This window comes from Mytilus californianus, unplaced genomic scaffold (assembly GCF_021869535.1).
Source record: "Mytilus californianus isolate M0D057914Y unplaced genomic scaffold, xbMytCali1.0.p SCAF_2, whole genome shotgun sequence".
Taxonomy (NCBI): domain Eukaryota; kingdom Metazoa; phylum Mollusca; class Bivalvia; order Mytilida; family Mytilidae; genus Mytilus; species Mytilus californianus.
Genome location: NW_026262668.1, coordinates 92,243,578 through 92,268,532, shown reverse-complemented (window position 1 = coordinate 92,268,532; position 24,955 = coordinate 92,243,578). Strand labels below are relative to the sequence as shown.

At 30.6% G+C, this 24,955-nt stretch overlaps 1 protein-coding gene across 2 annotated transcripts in view; it reads right to left on the bottom strand.

Annotated features, from left to right (window-relative positions):
- LOC127728443 (integrin alpha-PS1-like) overlaps window positions 1–24,955 on the bottom strand; it is a 201,285-nt gene that overhangs the window by 175,653 nt on the left and 677 nt on the right. For both annotated transcript variants that reach the window (XM_052235802.1, XM_052235803.1), the window contains exons 2-3: window positions 14,196–14,323; window positions 11,175–11,260 (exon numbers count right to left, since the gene is read on the bottom strand). In XM_052235802.1, coding sequence (XP_052091762.1) covers window positions 11,175–11,260; window positions 14,196–14,323 — 214 coding nt within the window. The remainder of the gene's footprint in view (window positions 1–11,174; window positions 11,261–14,195; window positions 14,324–24,955) is intronic.

The window sequence follows — 24,955 nt, the reverse complement described above, 5'->3', positions numbered from 1 at the left end:
GTGGTTCCCCATAAATTGACCTAATCACAAACTAATACATGTTAACTATGAAAAGTTTCAAAGTCAATAGACCTTGGCTGAGGGGGCGGGGCCAAATAATCTCCATGGTAATGAGATGTGCCAATGCTAATACAACTGCATACCAAATATCATTGACCTACCACTAGTGGTTCACCATGAACTAGACCTAATCACAAACTAATACATTGTTGACGCCATTGCCGTCGCCGTCAGAAACAGCATACCTATGTCTCGCTTTTTGACTCCGTCAAGGCGAGACAAAAAATCGAAAGGGAGCTCACATCAATAGATAGAAACAATTCATCAAAGTTTCATGAAAAATGGTCAAAGAATTTTGAGTTATTATCTGAAAACTGGAAAATCTGCCTTTTTTAATGAATAAAATCCCATAACTGGGAAACCTAAAATCTAAAGTTTATAATCAAAGAGCTGAAAGCTCTGAGGGAAAATGACGCCATTGTCTCTAATATTGGGATATTTTTGATGCAAGTCTTGATTTTCACATAATTTACCTACTGAATCTTAAGAGACTTTTCAGTTCATGGTAGGTATGCTGACTGACAAAAGAATAGAAATGAATTGTTTTCAATGTCTATGGCTTTTTTATTTGTTTGTCAAGATATATATATATATATGTGTGAAGTGAATATAAAAAAGAAGATGTGGTATGATTGCCAATGAGAAAGAAATTAACAACTAAAGGCCACCGTAAGGCCTTCATTAATGAGCAAAGCCCATACCGCATAGTCAGCTATAAAAGGCCCTGAAATGACAAATGTAAAACAATTCAAACGAGAAAACTAACGACCTAAGTTACGTACAAAAAAATGAACGAAAAACAAATATGTAACACATCAACAAACGACAACCACTGAATTACAGGCTCCTGACTTGGGACAGGCACATACATACAGAATGTGGCGGGGTTAAACATGTTAGAGGGATCCCAACCCTTCCCTTACCTGGGACAGTGGTGTAACATGACTATATTTATATACTGGTTGTTTCTTTTGTATAAAGAAATAGCTCAAGACTACCTGAACGATCTACAATATTCAAAGTAATATGTGAATTTGTTTCTTACAATTTCATTATTCTTAGTCAAGGATACATTAACTGTAATAAACAGACTATCCCCTTCTTTGTAAAATTATTTAACAAAATTATGATGAAGAGGCTGCAGTCTTGTAATATTGACTGCTCCATAGGCTTACATGCAAAACAGCTGATCTTTGAAAATAAAAAAATAAAAAATGCTACATAGAAAAAAATTTTCATGTTCATATCATGTATGTACTAATGTGAAATTGTGATTTAATCGAAAAAAAAGTGGGTCATGCCACGAAGAATAAAAAGTTACGTAACCCTGAAGTCAAAACAATTTTTTTCTACTTTCTGTTTGCTGTTTTTACTAGGCCGCACCACTTCCAGTAAACATGATATCCTTCCACTTTCTTGGATTGATATCCCCAAAAAGATGCAAGATTTTTTTTTCAATCTACATATATGTTTCAATTCAGCATAAACTTTTAATCAAACAGAAAAAAATTGAGTCCAGAAAAAACATTCTGAAAAAAATGGACTATTTTATTTACCTCCATTTTTGACATGCACCGAAAACTGGAGTTGTAATACAAGACTGGTACCTATAACTATAATGACATGTCTTAAAAAAATAAATCATTTACTTAGTTTCATTAAGTAGCCATATTTGAACATAAAAAATGCCATTAAAAGAATTGTTTAGTTGTATTAATAAATATAATCCCACTATCATGACTATTGAAGGAGTACCCTTTCTGAAAAAAGGCAAAATTTGGAAATAAGTCATGCCTATCAAATGATCTGTAAATCTCATTCTAGTCTATCTTTATGAATGTTTTCTTATTATTTGGATACTGTGAAGCTAGAAGAGAATTCTTATCTATTATTTTTATTTTTTTCCTTCTATTTGATTGAACCACATTCAATAGTTTACCCCTCCCCCTTTTTTCCATGAAATCTACCCAAGTGGGCCTCTTGTTTAAGTCAAATTGAACAAGAAGCTGTCAGAGTGACAGCAAACCAGATTTTCCTGCAGAGGTCGAATCCTAAACAGTTGAGCAAGTATGGACACTACATTTAAGCTTAAAACAGCTCTGAATTTGGATTGTGATTGAATATTTGACACAGCATAGGTTTGTGACACAAAATGAATGTGGTTTAAGAACTGAAATACTTGAAATTGGACATTTAAATACCTATCATGGTCCAATATCAAAAATCTAAGTACATATTAGAATCAGCATTTCAAAGAACCCCAAGAATTCAATTTTTGATGAAATCAGACAAAAGTTTAATTTAAGACCCTTTGGACCTCAATGTGGACCAATTTGATAAAGGAGCCCACAATCCAAAATCTCTCAATACATGGTTAGATTCAGCATTTCAAAGAATCCCATAAATAATTTTTTTGTTGAATCAAACAAAGTTTAATTTTGGACCCTGATTTGGACCAACTTGAAAACTGAAAAAATAGTTCTCTAAAATAAGATATGATGCAATTTTTCAAATTATAAAAAATAATATAATAACAACAACCAGTGATGACTAAGTTCTCTAAAATTAGACATGATTTAACACTCAAACATTGATAGAATCAGCATATCAAAGAACCAAAGAATTCAATTTTTGATGAAATTAATCAAAAGTGTAATTTAGGACCCTTTGGACCTCAATGTGGTATTATCTTATTAATAATGAAAAGAAATACAGGTTTAGATTAAGCAATTCAAAGAACCCTATATATATTCAATTTATGTTGAAATCAAACAGTTTAATTTTGGACCTCAATTTGGACCAACTTGAAAACTGGGCCCAAAATCAGAAATCTAAATATATAGATATAAGAAGATGTGGTATGAGTGCCAATGAGACAACTCTCCATCCAAGTAAAAATTTATAAAAGTAAACCATTATAGGTCACAGTACGGTCTTCAACACAGAGCCTTGGCTCACACCGAACAGTAAGCTATAAAGGGCCCCAAAAAATTACTAGTGTAAAACCATTTAAACGGGAAAGAAAAATATGTTTATTAATAGACAATATAGGCTTAGTTTTTAAAGAAGTTTACTTCATCAAAAAAAGAATATATATAGCATTCAGAAAATTAGTTTTTACAGAATAACAAACAAACTTGCCACAAAGTTCTACAAACAATTTACCAAAGAAAAGAAGAAAAAAATCCAAAATTTTATATATCATTAATACAATGTCATTTCAAAATCTATAAAACTTAACAAGAAATAATTGTAACAGAATGCTGTTACGAAGTCTCCCAAACAAAGCTCCAATAATTCATCATTTCCATTGTCGCTTGACATTGGGCAATGTCCAGTACAAATTGGTTTATGATATGCATTAGTGACGCCTACGGATTGACCCTGTATGTCATTCAAATCTTCTTGAAATTACGAACAGGAATTTATATGGTATAGGGGCGGAGATGTCGACCGTTTACAAGTTCTCAAAAGGGGGGGTGATCCCCAGGGGACTCTCCCTTTAGGTGTAATACCACCAAATCATAGTACGTCACATCCGGTTGCATACGAAAATGGGTCGAAAAAAAATATTCCCTTGAATTTGACAGTTGTAGGTAATTGATCCTACATTTCATTGCAGTAAAACATTTCTGGGTCATAAACATATATCTTGGGTATTTCAAAGCACCATTATTTTTTATTTGGGGTTTCTATAGAATATTTTGGAAACTTGAGGTTACATGGTTACTAAAGCTTGTACACAGGTTAAATAAAATGCTTCGCTGGGGCGCAGCTTGATACGACCGCAGAGGTCGAACCCTGAACAGTTGGGGCAAGTATGGACACAACATTCAAGCTTGATACAGCTCTGAATTTGGATTGTTATTAAATATTTGACACAGCATAGGTTTCTGACACAGAAAGAATGTGGTCTAAGAACTTGAATTTTTTTAATTTACCTATTATGGTCCAATGTCCAAAATCAAAATACATGGTTAGATTCAGCATATCAAAGAACCCCATATATTCAATTTTTGTTAAAATCAAACAAAGTTTAATTTTGGACCCCAACTTGGACAAACTTGAAAACTGGGCCCATAATCAAAAATCTAAACACATGTTTAGATTCAGCATATCAAAGAACCCCAAGAATTCAATTTTTGCTAAAATCAAACTAAGTTTAATTTTGGACCCTTTGGACCTTAATGTAGACCAATTTAAAAAACGGGACTTAAAATTAAAAATCTAAATACACGGTTAGATTTGGAATATCAAAGAACCCCAATAATTCAATTTTTGATGAAATCAAACAAAGTTTAATTTTGGACCCTTTTGACCTCAATATGAACAAATTTGATAGGGGGGCCCACAAATAAAAATTCTAAATGCATGGTTAGATTCAGCATATCAAAGAACCCCATATATTCAATTTTTGTTGAAATCAAAAAAAGTTTAATTTTGGACCCCAACTTGGACCAACCTGAAAACTGGGCCCATAATCAAAAATCTAAACACATGTTTAGATTCAGCATATCAAAGAACCCCAAGAATTCAATTTTTGTTAAAATCAAACTAAGTTTAATTTTGGACCCTTTGGACCTCAATGAAGACCAATTTAAAAAACGGGACCCAAATTAAAAATCTAAAAACACGGTTAGATTTGGCATATCAAAGAACCCCAATAATTCAATTTTCGATGAAATCAAACAAAGTTTAATTTTGGACCCTTTTGACCTCAATATGAACCAATTTGATAGCGGGGCCTACAAATAAAAAATCTAAATACATGGATAGATTCAGCATATCAAAGAACCTCATATATTCAATTTTTGTTGAAATCAAACAAAGTTTAATTTTGGACCCCAATTTGGACCAACTTGAAAACTGGGCCCATAATCAAAAATCTAAATACATGTTTAGATTCAGCATATCAAAGAACACCATATATTCAATTTTTGTTGAAATCAAACAAAGTTTAAATACTGGACCCTATCTTGGACCAACTTGAAAACTGGGCCCATAATCAAAAATCTAAACACATGTTTAGATTCAGCAAATCAAAGAACCCCAAGAATTCAATTTTTGTTAAAATCAAACTAAGTTTAATTTTGGACCCTTTGGACCTCAATGTAGACCAATTTAAAAAACAGGACCCAAAATTAAAAACCTAAATACACGGTTAGATTTGGAATATCAAAGAACCCCAATAATTCAATTTTAGATGAAATCAAACAAAGTTTAATTTTGGACCCTTTTGACCTCAATATGAACCAATTAGATAACGGGGTCCACAAATAAAAAATCTAAATACATGGTTAGATTCAGCATATCAAAGAACCCCATATATTCAATTTTTGTTGAAATCAAACAAAGTTTAATTTTGGACCCCAATTTGGACCAACTTGAAAACTGGGCCAAAAATCAAAAATCTAAATACATGTTTAGATTCAGCATATCAAAGAACCTCATATATTCAATTTTTGCTAAAATCAAACAAAGTTTAATTTTGGACCCTTTGGACATTAATGTAGACCAATTTGAAAACTGGACCCAAAATTAAAAATCTAAATACACTGTTAGATTCGGCATAACAAATAAATAAATGTGATCAAAGATTTTACAAATCTAATGCGCCATACTGTGCAATTAAAGATTACTTCTTGAAATTTTTCAATATTTGAAATTTGAAAAAAAAATAATATTTGAAGAATAATTCTTTTTAATTTCTGAGATCTGAAATGAGAAAAAATTGGCCCCCCACAATTTCTTTTTATTCCCCCCCCCCTTTTTCCCCCAAAAAAATTCTTTCCCTCAAGATATGGTCATAATCTCAATTCAAATTTCCAATGGAGTTGGCAACCATAATTATCCATTTAAATTTACCATAGTGCTAACTTAATCTATTTTATAATGTCAAAATCTTTCATATGGATTTTTTTGTAAAAAAAAAAGATGAAAACATTTGCAGATATTTTTACTGGTCTTCCTTTATAAATATGCATTTCTTTAAACATAATTTAAAAGCAGTGTAAGGGAAGTAACCAAAACGTTGTATTTGGATTACCTCCCTTACACTGTTTTAGATTATCTTTATTGTTCATTAACCATTACTTTATACATAATTTAAAAGCAGTGTAAGGGAGATAATTTCAATGATGTATTTGATTTATCTCCCTTACACTGCTTTAAATTATGTTTTGTACTAAAGTATTTGTCCATTAACCAGGACAACCTTGTTTTTCCCCCTTTTTTGCCCCTAATTCCTAAACGGTTTGAGCCATAACCCCCCAAAGCAAATCCTAACCATCCCTTTGTGGTATGGAAACTTGTAGTATAATTTCAGAGAGATCCATACACCGTTCCACAGTTATTGTCTGGAAACTAGAAAATGCTCATTTTTGGCCCCTTTTTGGCCCCTAATTCCTTAACTGTTGGTACCATAACCCCCAAAATCAATCCCAACCTTCCTTTTGTGGTATTTAACCTTATGGTCAAATTTCAAAAAGATCCATTCACTTAAACTAAAGTTAGAGTGCGAAAACCAATATGTATTCGGACGACGACGCTGGACGACGATGACGACGACGACGACGACGACGCCAACGTCATACCAATATACGACCACAAAATTTTTTTGCGGTCGTATAAAAAGGGGGAAAATTTGATTGGTTAACTACCAGTGATGGTTATTTTCTTATATGCAATGAAATGTTATGTGAAATTTTTTCTATAGTACTGGACAGGATCAAACTTTACTCATGCCAAGTATTTCTTTATTTGAAACAAAGATAAATTCTGCACAACTTTTTGAAAAGTGCAAATTTAACAAAGACTAATAGGGGAAAATCAATGGTGGTATTACACCTATTATGGGAAGCTGTACATGCACCTTTGACCTTGTGAGTACTCTCATGTGTTAAAATTTCTTGCTATTTAAGTGAAATATTACTAATAATGAAATATTCTGAGTGGATTGAGTCTCCAAAACACATTTTATGAGAAAATTTCCTTGAAATAGGACTTTACCATGAATATTAGTTGACAGAATAAGCCATACTTAGAGTTTTGGGGAGCTTTTTCTCCTTTTTTCTTATATTCTGCTATACTAGAAAATTTTTCCTAAGAAATACTTTAATAAATATATAGTTTTAAGTAAATGAAATTATTTTTAAAGCAGTAACAACAAATTATTCACCAAAAGAGAAGCTTTTTATGTCCCTCTCTGGAACGCGGCGTAAATTTAAGTTTTACGTAAGGACTTATGGAAACCTCCTTGGAGAAGGTAAACCTTTATACGGATAGTTCATTCAGCTTGAATACTTCAATTAATCATTTATTATAACATTTCTATCATAAATGAGTGAAAGTTACCCCAAAATTTTTATTTATTGGCCTATAAAGTAGAAATTTTGAGGAAATGAGAGGTATAAATGGACCAAAAGAGACCTTATAAAGAAGACAAAGAGGTCCATTAGTAGTATTTATCATCCTAAAGTCATCTTTTGTATCATATTCAACTGTTTGTAGGCAGATGAGATAAATATTTGATCATTTATTGGTCCACACTATATTCTATCATGATGCGGCTTGGTTTGGATTTTTCGAAGAAATTTAGCTCGAATCACTGTAGATGTCGTCTTACATTATACTAGATTTTTCTCAAACTATTTAACTGATTATGACAAAACTTGACAGGAATGCTTGAAATAACCAGTATTACAAAGGAAAAAAGTCACATTCAGTTTATTTAACAAAATAGCCTTCTTTAGGTGTAATACCACCAAATCATAGTACGTCACATCCGGTTGCATACGAAAATAGGTCGAAAAAAAATATTCCCTTGAATTTGACAGTTGTAGGTAATTGATCCTACATTTCATTGCAGTAAAACATTTCTGGGTCATAAACATACATCTTGGGTATTTCAAAGCACCATTATTTTTTTATTTGGGGTTTCTATAGAATATTTTGGAAACTTGAGGTTACATGGTTACTAAAGCTTGTACACAGGTTAAAAAAGGGGGAAAATTTGATTGGTTAACTACCAGTGATGGTTATTTTCTTATATGCAATGAAATGTTATGTGAAATTTTTTCTATAGTACTGGACAGGATCAAACTTTACTCATGCCAAGTATTTCTTTATTTGAAACAAAGATAAATTCTGCACAATTTTTTGAAAAGTGCAAATTTAACAAAGACTAATAGGGGAAAATCAATGGTGGAATTACACCTTTATTTCATATGATTTGTTTTTTTGTCCTGTACAAGAATATATATGGTTTAGGGGAAGGGATCTTGACCGTTTACAAGTTCTTAAACAGGAGGCGGTGGGGGTGACCCCGGGGGACTCGCCTTATACTTCATTTGATTTGTTTTATTGTCCCATACAAGAATATATATGGTTTCTGCATGGGGATCTTGACCGTTTACAAGTTTTCAAAAAGATTTCCCCTTAATTTCATTTGATTTGTTTTATTGTAAGAATATATATGGTTTAGGGGAAACCCGAGATTATAGTACTCCCGTTGATATGGATCTCACGCATGTCTTGGGAATACCGATAAAAACATAACGTAGAAACTGCTGTCTAGTGTAAATGTGTATTGATTTTACTTTCCACACAGAGCAGATCAGAGAAGTAGTGTTGTGATAGCCATTTTCAAAATGAAGTTGAATTATTTGAATTAAAGATGAACATTCAGTACATTTTAATACACCTAATCGCTATTTATTCCATTCCAGATAAGTTCTAAAATTACACAACTTTTTCATCCAGTTGAAGCTATCTGGGACCCTGTTTAAACAATGAACCATGCATGATACTTTTTAATGAGACCTGTTTAAAACATCGTAAATTCTTCAAACACAATATTTTTTTTACTATAATTTGAGTTTGGAAAAAGTGGATCATAATCTATCAAAGTTTCCTATTGATCGCTTTCTAAATTTTTCCCTCCCTCAGCTCGTTACTGATGACCTTTGTTTGCGGCCTGTTGACCCAAACAGGAAGTTGTCTAAATGACTGTTTTTTCCAGATTGGACTAAATAGCGATAAGGTGTATTCAAACTGTAAGCTAATCAAAATAGAAGTAACTCAAAATTTCAAAAGCATCTTCCTAGAATTAGTTGTCAAACACCAGTACTACATTATCTAAGAGTAGAACACACATCCTAAAGTAAGATAGTCTGTCACTTCCGGTTTGAGGCAGATGCCTTACAAAAGTTTTTGCTATAGCAAGCTATAGCAAACTTTCCAAAAATGGATGAGACCACGTTGTCAGAGAAAGGGTAAACTTTCCTTAAATACTTTTGGTATGATTCATTGAGCACTGCCTACTCCTTTCATAAAGATTCTGCATCTTATAATTCTTTTTAAAGTGAAGAAATCCAGAAAGAAATAAAAGTCTTTTTGACAGAAAAACTTCTGCAATTATCATCATTGTATTCATTAATAGAACTGGCCCCTGCGATATTGACCTATATTATGTCAGCAGCAGTAACTTACAAATACATACGCGTGGATATAATTGTATTACTAATTTTTGATTCTTAAAAACTTCTTAAATCTTGATAAAGACCATTATCTTTCGTATGATTTCAAGATGATTCCGATTATTATTTTTTGAATGATTTCAAAGTTCAGCTGACAAGAAAGGTAAACATTCTTTCAAGAACTATTTTCTAGCGATAGCGATTTGTTATCATTGGTATGTAAAATGTCCAAAACCATTACAATACGGATCTATTTATATTCAGATTTTTTTACGGATGGAAAGTCATGCACAAAAAAGCGAAAGCTCATATAAATATGAAAAATATACCGAAGGGATAGTTCAAAATACCATTTAATAACAATAAACATATGGACAGGTTAAGAATAACATTCTGTAGAGGACATAGTTATATAAAATACGGAACCGTGTTCGGAAGGCGGCTTGGAAGCGACCGGAAGCGATAAAATGAAATCTAGTCAATGGTACAATGTATAGTATAATTGACGCTTTGACAGTGTCATTTTTCAAAAATTGAAAGGGAGCTCACGTCAATAGATATAAACAATTCACCAAAGTTTCATGCAAATTTTTTTAAGCGTTTTTGAGTTATCGTCCGACATGTTGACTACGGACAGACAGTATTCCATAATACGTCCTTTAAAAGGGCGTATAATAAACGGGCGTATAAAAACTTAACATTGAGCAATGAACTGTGAAAATGAGGTCAATGTTAAATATAACCTGCCAGACTGACATGTACATTATAAAAAATTTTCATACACCTAATATAGTTGACCTATTGCATACAGTATTAGAAAAACAGACCTAAACACAAAAACTTAACTTTAACCAGTGAACCATGAAAATGAGGTCAAGGTCAGATGACACCTGCCAGTTGGACATCTACACCTTACAATCATTCAATACACCAAATATAGTAGACTGATTGCTTAAAGTATCTGAGATATGGACATGACCATGAAATCTTAACCTTGTTCACTGATCCATGAAATGAGGTCGAGGTCAAGTAAAAACTGTTTGACAGGCATGAGGACCTTGCAAGGTACACACATACCAAATATGGTTATCCTATTACTTATAATAAGAGAGAAATTAAGAATACTAAAAATCTTAACTTTTTTTTCAAGTAGTCAATGAACCATGAAAATGATGTCAAGAACAATGGACATATGACAGACGGAAACTTCTTAACATAAGGCATCTATATACGAAGTATAAAGGATCCAGGTATTCTACCTTCTGAAATATTAAGCTTTTTTAAAAAAAAGAAGTTTGTTGATGCTGACGCCGGATCATTATCCCTATGTCTCGCTTTCTGCTACAGAAGTCGCAGGCTCTACAACAAACTACCTACTCTGCCACAACTCCTAATCACTGACAATACCGCTTAATATGTAAAATATATCAACATATACCAAAGAATATTATTCCTAACCCTGGACTTGTAGCATTATACATAATAAATAAATATGTAACCCAATATATATCTATCTTAACCTTTTACTCTAACTACTTACCTCAAACTACTGATCTACAATAAACAGGATAAACATGTCACATGTCAACATTTCTGACACCTTACCACCAGCCCACACCAAAATATATAAATACTTACCACAACATATCCACCTTTACCACTACTCCTCACCACCGACCCAAACCATTGGTCAGTCCTGGTTCCAGCAATACTAGTTATGTCATCTGCAATATAAAAATACTGCTATAACATATGTAAAATTCTGCAGATATATAATTTCATACAACTGAGATCATGTTTTCTTACTTGTAAGTCTGATTTACATATTGTATTAATGGGCATAATTTATGGTTGCAGAAAATCTGGTTTATTACTTACTGTGCTTATCCAAGAGGATTTGCACTTCAAGATACTTACAAATGTAGTATTTGACCAAAATTATATTTTTAGTCTAGTTGACTAATGGACCCATTTAAAAAAACAAAGACATTAAAAGGTATGTATGTTCAAATTTAATGTAGTATTCCAAAGAATTTCTGTAAACGGTGTGATAATGTTTGTGTGCTATAAGCGGGTCCGTTAGAATGCAAATTAGTCATAATTGATGTGTCTGGTGTTTTCATTGGTTTAAAGATCATTTGCTAAGTACAGAGACTGGTGGTTATTCAAATTTTTATCACAATATGACAATAATGTGAACATAGGAAATCTTTTTCCATAGTAATGCATACATTATTTGCTATATGTCTAACCACCAGCAATCAATCAACACTACATCTAGGTAAGGTTTTATTTGCTATTTGTCCATTTATGATATTTTCAACTAATTGATTGACCTAGCCTTAGTGTTTAAACCTCAAGTGTGGGAGGTCTCAGTTAGATTCTTGGCCAAGTCAATCCATAGACTTTAAATGTTGTATTTGCAACTTCTCTGCGAAGCATATGACAATTTTAAGAATAAGAACAAAGTATGGACTGCTTCTTGTATGAAAATAATTTATATGTCCAAGTAGGGGCAAAATATTTTCTTGTGGATGGTTACCTTGTAAGCTAGCTTTTTGAAAACCAGCCGAGCATTTCTGGTACAAAGCAAGGGTCATAATAACAATTATCAAATGAACATTTAATAATAATGATTATGCATTTAATACAGGTATTTAAAACTGGATGTTAGGCTTCCATCAATCACTTGATGCTGCGCATAACAGACTCCTTCCCAAAAAAATATTGATAGAATACATGTATATAATGTTGTAAAAATTCCTACTGTAAAAGATAAAATCTGAACTTGAACACCAAAAACTGACCAAACAACTGTATTTTTTTCAAAACAACAAACATAATCAATTGTCTAAGGAAACTGGCTTAAATTACTATTTTGAGTCAAAAACTAAGATTTTTATCATGAAATTTCCAAATAACTGAAAACTGAAAACTGAAAAATTTAATGTTTCTTTTTTTTTTTGCTACTCAATCTTGAGTTTGCTGCACATAATTTGTCATTGATTTTCTGACTATCTATTTTAATACAAATGTAATTGCATCAAATAACTACAAACATTGCTAATTAACAAATCACTTTATCTATGTATATTATGAATTGTCAAGTGCATATTTACCATATATATACATTTTTTGTATGTTAACATACCCATTATTTTTTTTAGGGTTTAACAGAACATTTTAAGGAGATATTAACAGGTGCATTAAATATGGTGACTTCCTAAATACGAACTAAAATTAAATAAAAATTAACAGAGATATTAACTGGTCCTTTATAAGTTAACATATGTTTTGTGAATAAGCCCCCTGATGTCACTTTAAAAGTTTTCTTTTACCAAGAAAACTTGGATGATGTTTTTTGAGAATTTTTGACAGAAAACTTAATTCAAAACTTTGACAGCCTTTGATGGAATGGAATCGTGAAACTTGAGTGAGGGTTGATGGGAATTAGCCGTATTCGGCAATCAGAGCTAAGTTTATGAAAATCTTTTTTCAATAACAAAAACATGGGGTAACAACGAAGAGAAAGAAGAACTGATAAGACAGATGACTTCCAGTAAAACTTAAAGATAACTGTACATGTAGTAAGGACAAAAAGCAGGAGATTAGTTGGTTAAATTGGTTCAGGTCAAAGTTTGAGATTCATCTTCTACCTAAAAACATGAATGATACCTAATTTGCCTCCACAAAATTCTATGAGAAGTGTTTTGGAACCACTGTATACTTTTGTCAACTCCCCCCTTTTTTCCTAAAGAAAAAACTTTCATAGCAACAACAGACATCTTTAACCAAATTTTTTGGGGGAAACTTTTGAAAGTCACAACAGGCCTTTAGTAGTATTGTTTAGTGTTATTTTTTAGGATATTTAAAATAACATTTACTGTAAAAGTGTTCATATCTTATGAATTCTAGACAACAATTTAAGTGCTTTATATGGTCTGTGCATTCAATCTTTCCTAGTTTCATATTATTAATGGCAATTTAATGCACTTTTAAAGTTTCATTTTCATGAACAACATGCAGATTTCAATCAAAATGTTTAATGTGTAATAAGAAACAGTGTAATCTATATATATGTAAGATCATATCCTTCATCCTTGCATTTCTCATCTGTCTTTACCCTAATCAATATCCAAGTTATTTATCAATCTACAACACTGAATATTTGTTATCCAACTGGGTATATAATATGCAAAAATGGAGAAAACTAGCTTGAGTAATCAATATAATTTAATATACACTGATTAAGCTATCAAATTCTAATTTGCAAATAGCTATACTGGTATTTTGGTTGTCAATCCCATTATTTTACAATTTTTCAAATCCCTTCTATTCAGACTTTTGGATTATATTTTGATATAGGGCACTTCCCCGGTATATATTTACATGACTGGAACCGAACTAATGCAGTATATTTTTTTACATTTTCTCTTTAGTTCATGAGGTAGACAAAACCAGATTTTTTTTCTTGGAAGTCTGTAGCAGGCCCCTTTCCAATTCAGTATATACATTTCAGGAAATCTTTACTTGTTTTATGCCACTTTCAATCTTGACAGTTTCTTGAAGGTCAAAATGCAATAAACTCCACACTTTACAAGATTAAGATAACTATTAAAATCAATTGAAATGAAAATATTTATACTGTTTGTGTCTCACCAGATTCTGCCTGTAATTGTATTGCACAACTTTCTTTACACCAAGAGTTAAATGAACATTTATATAATCCTCCAGTCTTATTGTTTCTATCACCAGGTCTTGATAACTTTGGCGAACCAACTAATAACCTGCAATAATAAAATATTCAAATATCACAGATGATTAGACAGAATTGTTGTCACTTTCTAAGCTTTACAGAAAAACACAAGAAAGTGACTGTGATAAGTGAACTAAAACTTTAAAAATGCACCATATCAAATTTATATGGGAGACAACTTGTTTTTACATGTAATTCCATTGATTTACAAGTAATTTCAGCTTTGATATACCTTATTATAAATCAATTGCAATATAAATAATAGAATAAAAAAAAATCAAAAACTACATCAAATATTTTGAATTTGAGATATACTTTCATCCATATAAAAAGATATCCTACAGGGGTATTCTCTTCTTTTTGGTCACATTTCACTTTTTTAGAAACAACCTTTTCCTCAAATCATCTTGTTGTACTTGTAATCAAATTTGAGTGTCTGAATAGAATGGTTGTTAACAGTGTATTTTTGACAATTTTTCAGTTGAAATTAATAAACTGAAGTTTTGGGAAAGTGAAGAAGAACTGGGCAAGTTATTCTTGAAGGAAAGGTACAGTGACAGTTAATTGCTGTTGTGACCATTCTTTCTTTTGAAAAAGTTAGAAATCACAAAACACCTAATTATTTCACTAAGGAACACAAAACCCTTACCCAATTTTATTTCCTGATTGAATGAATGAGGGTGTTTTCATTTTGTACAATTTTAGAGTTCCAGTGTTTATAAATAAAACATTACTAATTATATATTTCTTATTAATTATTGACTTTTACTATTTGATTATTATTCTGTAAAAATATGGAAGAAATGGTCACAACCAGAATAAATTTATTTGTCTGTTTTTATTACACAAGAAATACTCTATGTTGTCTTTAATTAATCATGTTAATCAGTCTTAAAGATTCTTGTCAAAATATATTTTCCATAATTTGTGTCTACATAGATAACAAACATCTCTTAGTTTCAAGGGTATAAAAACATGCATTTAATATCGTCTTTATCTGGTATACTTCTTATCAAAACAAATTTTATCTCAAACTCATGCCATGCAATTATTTATCTGTAATAACAAGCTTTCTCATGTAAATAGTTTCACCCTTACACTATCATTGACTATATCTCCATGAAAGTGAAAATGAGAAAAATAATTCAAATAGTTGGATGAAATAGGGTCCCTTTACATACACTTGTACAATGTATATATATATATATGTGATATGTTTGTAGGTTAAATTGTAAGAATAAAATTGAAGGTCTCTTATTTGCAGTGAGTACATCAGAGAAATTGCATTTTAGGGTTACAGAGTGGATAACAATGATTTTTTGCAAACTTATTGAGATTTAAATATGTTACATACTGGGGGTGCCAATTAAACTGTTAGATTTATACAACTGAATATATAGCATTTAGATGTATTTCAAAAGTACTGTTTTCAATAAATATGAAAAGTTTTGAAGACTACCAAGAACAAAAGATATTAACTGGGATAAGAAATTCAAAAGATAATGGCCAATGAACTTGAATGTTTTATGGACATTCATTACTATACAAGATGTATCCACTAAAAAAGTAGCATTACTATAGATCTCCAACCTTACTACAAAACTAAATTGAACTAACATATAAATATTCAGGCCCAATTATTGTCAATGGCTAATTCTAACATCTTTATGACTAACAATGGATAGCTCAATATATATATATATACATGTATGACTAGCTATTTTTCATGATGAGGTCAACTGTTAAAAGGTATATACTGTATGTACATGTTTATATAACATTTAAAATTTATATTTGGCAGTTAATCTTGTCTACAACAGTATTTCAGACATATTAAGACTGTTGTTATTTTAGGCAGCCATAGAAGGTCAGAATAAAATTTAACAGGGCAACAATGTACACAGTAAGAAGTCTAAAGTTAGCTATGCTAAGTTCCTTTTTCTTTAGTGGAGAATATACCAGGGATGAAACTGATACAATATGAGATTTCAGTAAACAAAAATTGGGACCAATCCTTACAACTAATCTAGCTACATGGAAAATATATTTCGATTTAAAATAAATGCATGGATTGTACATTTTATTATTATACCTTCCTACTTCTTCATAATATGACAAAGCACTTTAATAATCTACTACAACATACAAATATTTGTGGTATGAAAGGTGTGAGCTGATATATGATTAAGTTATCCTATTATGGCTGTATGTTCATTATTAACAGATTTTTTTTCTCATTCACAATTGATAAGTACTAACAATACAACTTCAAATCATTATAAATGACATCAAACCATGCATGTGCATTTCATTCAAAACTAATCAGAATTCTGTTACTATACAACTAGCACATTTGTAGTAGGGTGTTTTTAGAGTAAGAAAACAAAATTATTAGATTGATTTCAAGTTACTAATGGCTGAAGAAAAAACCTCATACAATTTAATGCAACATAGTAGTAAAATCAATTGGTTTCTCCACTTAACCTCAACCAAATGTTCAAGTATATTGCACAAATTCATTTTATCACAAGAAATCCCTTTCACAGATATCAAGAGCCCTCATACGAAGAAAGATAAAAATGGCAATAGCAAAGGCCTAAAAATTTCACATACTCATTACTGTGGTGGTCACTGAATGGGCCTCACTTTTACTGCACACTTTATAATATCATTATTAATTAGATGCATAGAAACAACAATGATCTATAATAAGAATGGTACCGATTCTGAAATGGACCTAATTAAACAAAATTGACATCAGCTGCTGCATACTACAATGACAAAAAAGAAGATTTACATGTATATATCTACAATGCAATGTCCTACTTTGCAAAATTTGTTGGACATTAGACAAAATGGAGAGATGCAACAACCACCAACTTCATTGACTTAAGGCTTTATACATATTTGGGGTGCCTAAACTTGTTTTGAGAGTACTAAACCCTTCCCCTTTTATCTCAAAGGAATGAGAAATTAGTTATAAATTGCCTAGATAATAATGCAATGCAATTTTGGACGTGTGTTACATGTAAATTTTAAGGCACTATTTCAATCAATGTTTTTTTTTTATATAAAAATACATGTATCTGAAGAGTTATGAATATTCATACTTCTTGAGAAATATGTCACATGAGTAGATAAAAACTTGGAAGAAAATCTAAAATAAACTGTAAAGGGCAATTTGCCTCTTTTTCCAGTGAAAAATTGAACAAATAGTACTTCATGTACCTTTTATTTATACCGGAAAATGATACAGTTTGCCATCCTGATCAGCATGTTAACCTAATTATCAAGATCAACACTTAAGCATTCATATCGAATTTAAAATAAATTATAAAACATTTATATATAATTTAATATAAATATGGAACTCTACAAGTCACTGCCTGAACAAATCATTTCTTTGTACAAAAGTAGATGATGTTCATGTACATTGCACATCAAAATTTCATATATTCATGGATTATTCTGATTATTTTTATAATGTTTTTATTTCCTGAATTCCTTTTGAAAGTTATTAAATTTGGATTTATACCAAACAAATACATCTAGTTTACATTTTTATAAAAGGAAGATTTAACAGTAATAAATATTCATGAATCAGTGAATCATTTGAAACCTCAAGTGTAACACTTGAATAAACTTCAGTGTTAGTGACCTCAACATCCTAAAGTCTTATAGTAATTTTTTCTGCGATATCTCCATATGTAAACAAATTTGTAATTCGCCAAACTAGAAATGTATAGACCTTATTTGTATTTATATTGGCACTGTCTGTTATATGAGAGATTTGATTCATTTAAGTCACCTATCAGGAATCAAGGATATAAAAATTATATATTTATGTATGGTTCGTCATGTTAATATTTCTCATACAAAGAATCTGCAAGACCAACTTCAAATGCAAACTGCTAAAACTTAAAAGTGAACTGAAAAAGCAGTCACAAAACATTTAATTTGGCATATGAGTAGACATGAAGTGCTTAAGGGGTGACAACTGTGACATGGAAGAAAATCAGAGGGATTTTATATTTAAGTGTGACAAAATGGGGAAAAATAAACATTTCTTAATGACCGTGATCTACCATACCTCCTCTATGTCCTGTCTGCATTGTTATGGATGTGAACAAAGCCTTATGTTAATTTACAGTTTAATCTAAGTTCTATTTCTTTTAATTTTGCACATAAATGTACATGTATATTCCTTCTAATACATTTTACAGTTTCGTCTCTCATTTTCATTATTGTACTTTATACAAATCATTTTGCAGGTATTTTAGAACTTGTAAAAACAACTGCACTAAAGAATTTGTTCAATATTTAAACACCTCAAACTAACCTTAGAGCATGTCTAAATATGCATGCATATAAAGAGAATGTTGTATAAAATTAACTTTGAATTGAACTCTATCATTTACTTGATTAATCAACCAGAAACTTGATAATTTGTTGTTGTACATACATGTACAGAATGGCTTGCCTCTAGCTTAAAATGCAATATGATTCAGTGGAACATGATACTTGAATAGTGCTTTTTGTCCAAATATTTGAACTATTGAAACCTTGAAAACTGTCATAAAGTCACTGATTTGACATAATCAGTTATTCAGCTAGACTTCAGTCAAGGATATTTGCTCACTTTTTTCTCTAAATGACCCCAAGGAATTTGAAATTATCATTTTTTTTAATATTTAGATAACTTTTTGAAAGTTGTCCTGAGGAAGGTTTTAATGGGAATTGACCTGAAGTCCCTAAGGTCTATCTGAATCACTGCATGATTAACCCTTATTTCATTCCATTTCTTTCCCTTGAAAAGTCTCCAAACTAAAAACGAGATATTTTTTTATACATGAACATCTATTTGTTTCATTAGGTGATAAGAAGTATGCCAAGAGGTTTTTTTTATTAAGCCAGTGTATTTGGACTTTCAGTTTTGACGTTCAGATATCAAAGAACATTTTTATATAGAACTTTGTTTATATGTACAAGGTACAATTTTTAAATATTCTTTTATGAGTATAACTTTATGCAATAAAAAGTTCAAAACAATTTAGTAAATATTTTAAACATTCAAATTTTGTAAGAAAAATCCAATTTCTTTTTTAATTGGACATCATGGACATTAATGCAACATTACTTTGAATATTAGAAAAACAAATTAATGGGTTTGGCTCATTGTTGAAGGCCATACAGTGAGCTATAGTTGTAAACTTCTCTGTCATTTGGTCTCTGATAGAGTGCTCCAGTTGTCTCATTGGCAATTATACCATATCTTCTTATTTATATAAACATGTTAATTATATTGAATCATGTTTAAATAGCATATACATGTGTATACATCAAATCTGTTCATTCTTTCAAAACTTCAAATCTATTATTTGGAAGAATGAAATGTTTCAGCATCCAACCCAACTGAGATAACACATCAGAAAACAGTTTTTTTTTAAGTTGTGGATATCAAATGGTAGTTATTATGTTAAATGTAGGTCAACCCTGTGTGAGTGAGGGAAATATCTTATCAAATTTCCATTTAAAAATTATAGTACACCAAATAAAGCCAGTAGGTTATAAAATAAGTGAAGATGTAATGTAAACAGGTATGACAGTACATCATGTGTACATACAATATAAACTTGTTTTTAGATTAATTCTTCAACTAGTTTATATTTTGATTTTTGACAATTTTTTTTCAACTGTTTAAAATCATATTTACAAAATGTATGCAATTTCCAAAACTAAAATTCTGCTATACTTATATATAGTGCATGTATTTAAAGAAAATAGAACATTTCTTTTGTTTATTTAGGGTACTATAATTTGTTTTAATCAACTGGACTTTTCCACAAGTAAATATTTATATATTTCTCTTTGAACTTTTAATCTTTTCCACTAACCACACATGGGGGTCCAAATGCTTAAAATCCTTAAATCTGCAATTTCAAACTTCAGTGATCCTTTCAACCTAAGATTAGAATCATATATTTCTTTATCCTATAAATATTGCAATTCTGGTCCTAGAAATGAAGCATGCATTCAATTGCATATATTAAAGAGATGATTAGTTCCAAGAGCTGAGAAGGTCTGTAATGTAGGAATATTTTTTTCCAGCAGGAATTCAAATTAATTGTACAATTACAAGTTTACAACTACAGACAGATAAAGAAAGTACAGACATATGATCATCATGAAAATCATTCAACAAACTTAAACTGTATTTGAAAATTATACAGCTACAATGTTTTCATTTGACACAGATTTATTACAATATCTATCATGGCTAATTTCAAGATTAAATTTTGCTATACATGTACATGCACTTATAGACACTCAGAACAGTCCTTTTTTTATTCAGGGTACTTTAATTTCTTTTACCCAAATATTTCACAAATAGAATTAATATAACCCCTACCAGTATTTAGCAGTTCTACACATTACCTGCTACAACTATACAGATCCTTATTTATAAGTAACACTTTTATCTATGGAATTACCGCATGAACTTTTATATGTATATTCAGTGATATGATATATCTAAACTTTGGCCTAATACAATGTACAAATATTTCTAATAATTACTTAACAATTATAAATTAAATATTTAAATATTATGCAATGGCAGTGTGGTGTTATACATAATGAAATAAAGAAATGTGGTATGATTGTCGATGAGACAACTATATATGTATCTACCAAAAATGTTGTAACTAAATAGAGCATTGTATACATGTAGGTCATTATATTGGCCTTCTAGCAAAATCAATCTGCTATGCCAAGCTATCAAAGACCCCCAGCAAAACAAAATATTAAATAATTCTAAAAGAGAAATACTAAATGCTGGATGAAAGCTTATAACATTAACCAAAATTTTATATGTATAAGCTTTCAAATCCCCCCTCTTATATTGTTATATGCATATGTATTTGATAGTTATCTGTGAAAACTTTATGGGACCTGTCACCATAATGATAGAAATGAGTGATGGTGAAATGCCTTGCATTCTTAAATATCCAGACCATGAAAGAAACGAAGATTTTCTACTAAAAACTCTTACAATTTTCAAATTGGTTTAGATTCACAAAATACAAGAAAATATGGTTTCATTCATTATTCACATTTACAAAAAAATGTTTTTGCATTTGGTGGCATACTTCCACATGTGATTTGTGGTAAATGATGTTAATCATGTAATGCAGCTAGATATTTTCTTTTTCTCACATTAAGACTGAGTCTGACTCTAATGAAATATGACATAACAAAAGAATACTTATCTGATTCTCAACAGATTTCTTCATGTGTTCAGCACTTGTATTGCAAGTATGAAAATAATGTAATGAAATAATCTACATCATGTACATGTATGCTTACAAACCAGATTATTCACATGAAATTATTTCTCTAACAAATGTTTTAAATCAACAGCCATACTACATGTATGTCAAGGACAAAAATATCACTTAAACCTGAAAACTAAGAAAAAGTTTTTACTGGTCGGGGCAGGACACTGAAGTGAAATAATTAAATTGTATAACGAAACATTGTGATAAAAGTTGAATAGATTTAAATAAAAATATTTAGCCTTATTTTTTTATTATGTTGCATAGACATTGTAGTATGAACTTAATCATAAATAGTGTTGTCCCTCCTCTGATTTCAAAGTGCAGATTGTTGATGTAATCTTATACATTTTATACATGTTTACACATTTATGTATGTAATTAAGAATTTTCTTTTTTCTTTTATACTCATTCATTATATGCGGAGATGGTCAACCTCGACAGTGCCGACCTCATTGAAGTCTATTGTTTACACAAATTTGCACGGGTTCACTCTGTTTGCTCAATAGAATAAATATAATTATCATGTGTTACTCAATTCTTTCACTATGTACATGTATAAACATGTATGTATTTTTGCTCCTGTTCTGCAATTACTGCATCTGAGTTGTATTTTAAAAAAAAAAAACATCATTTAAGTTGAACATGATGTATGAATTTATAATACAATATATAAATATCATATGCTGTATCACTAGTTGATCAGATATAAATGGCTGATGACAGATAAAGACATCAACATTTTAATGCCAAAATAAATAAAACCTCTGAACTGGTCAGATTTAGGTCATTATATCCATTATCATATAATCAATTTGTTACTTTAAATTAGATGGTCAAAGTGCTTTATTATGCCCATTACATTTCATTAAATATAGAAAATATACATATCACCAATACTACAAGAAATGAAATGTATTATAATTTCTTCATTGCATCACAAAAGTAATTCATCATTCTATTGTATCTTTTAATACAATGTATAAGTTCTTTTTTCCATGGAAATATTATTTTGATTATTATACATCTTCAACTTCTAAAATACATGTACATGTAAACATTTTCTGACTGGATTGATTGCTGTTATAATTACCTAACCTCCAGTGGCAAATTTTTCATGCATAATCATGAAAAGAATAAACAAACAATACATTCAATAAGTAGGTGCTGCAATATGGGTGAACTATATGAAGAGCTGGACTGTTGCTGGAAATGAGTATATCTTATAGAAAATTTTAAGTAAAAATCTTTTTCATCCATCATAGACCCTTTTGGGTTTGAAATTTCATACAAAAATTAATCTGATTTCTTTTTCTGATTGTTATATCCATAGGGGAACATTTTTTGCCTGGCAACAGTCCACTAATGACCCCCACCCAACATGAAGTTAATTTCAAAACTTGACTGGCATGAATAAGAATTATAGTTGAATGTACATGTACAATCTGAATGTAATTTGTTTTTTTTGTTTTTGTTTTTTTTTTTTTTTGGGGGGGGGGGGGGGAGGTAATAAGCACCAAAAATGTGATGAAATGTTGAATAGTGGTAAATAAAATATTCAGCCAAGTTTCTTTTATCATGATGATTATGCTGCATTACCATGATTACATTAGTACGAACTCAGTAAGGCTATCAACACAATCATTGTCAATCATGACAATATGTTGGTCATTGTTTTATCTTCATTTATAAGTAATATTTTCTCAGGAGTTGTTGGGTGCTGTTGGTATATGAAGTAGTGGTCTGATGTATTTTAGGCCATGCAAAAATGATTGTTAGTTTCCCCTGAGAGGGTGGTAAAGTGGGTGTTTGCACAGAAAAAAACGTGAATTTTACGTTGAACGTGAAATACAATGTAATTTCTCTCATGAACATTAAACAAAAAATAAACTTTGATCTTTATTATCTTATTGTATTTGGTCTTATTCATTTCATGGTGGTAAGGGTTAAGAGATTTATCATTAAACCCTAAAAAAAAAATTCACATAAATTTACCTTAATATTTACATAAATGAAATAAATAAAACCAAATACCATAAGTTAATAAAGATGCATTTTTAAAATTAATTATTAGGGAGCCTTAACAGATTTTTAGGGCACAAACAAAAGCTTCCCAAACCAACCAGATTCATGAGGGTCTAGATGGGGGTTTACAGAAAAGAGCATAATGGGTGAAAAAAAATGGACCAAAAAATAAAGAATAGAGAATAATGGGGTGCTAAAATGTAAGGAATAGAGAATAATGGGGTGCTAAAATGTAAGGAATAGAGAATAATGGGCAAAAATAATAATGAATAGAGAAAAATGGCCCAACAAAGTATGGAAAAGAGAATAATGGGTGGCTAAAATATAAATATAGAGAATACACCTTATTGCTATTTGTCCGCATTACTGGATATCACAATGGTTCCCGTAAAATTTTGATGTCATAATAGAAAATATCTGACACCACAATGGAAAAGTGATTGTTGTATGACGTCAATAGTTCAAGAGCCACATTCTCCAATCAAGCGGCGCCGATTTCCAAATAGCGATAAGGTCTATAATGGGCAAAAAATATAAAGAATATGGGACTATAATAGTCCCAGGAAGAATTCAGAAAACTGGCCTAAAAATAAAGAATGCAGAAATGAAGGTATCAGGTCCGTTCGCGCCCAATACACGTTCGCCTCATGGGTCTGTTCGCACCCTTTTTTTTTCAAAAACCTGATGAATTATTAGATGTTTTTTTTATGTTTATATTAAAACATTTTTATTTTCATAAATAAAAATTCTGGAATTTTTAAATGAAATATTGTTTTAAATTGATTTGATGATTAATCATTATATGTTGATTATGTATGATTACTGTTAATATGGTGTTTACACAGCTAAACTTGGTGTTATTGTTGTGTGTTTGAAAATTTGTGATTGTTGTTTTAACTAGCTTTGATGTAAATTCTGCATGTAGTTAGCATGTATTTAGCTTGGTTTAAGTAAAAACAATGAAGATTCAAAATGTTATTGTTGTTGAGTTTAATAGCGGTTTAGTATATCCAGAGATGTGTATATATGTCTCTGGTATATCTTAACATTAAAAAATATTCAACACAAAAAAACCTTTTAAAAGTCACTTTATTTTGAAACAATGAAAACATTTTTTTTAAAGCAATACACTAACCAAAACTCGATTAAAAAAATATTCAACACAAACAACATCACTTCATTTTGAAACAATGAACAAAAAAAAATATTTATAGCAATACGCTAACCAAAAAAACAATTGAATAATTATTCAACACAAAAACCAATAAAAAGAGTGCGAACGTGAAGGGGGGCGAACATGAATG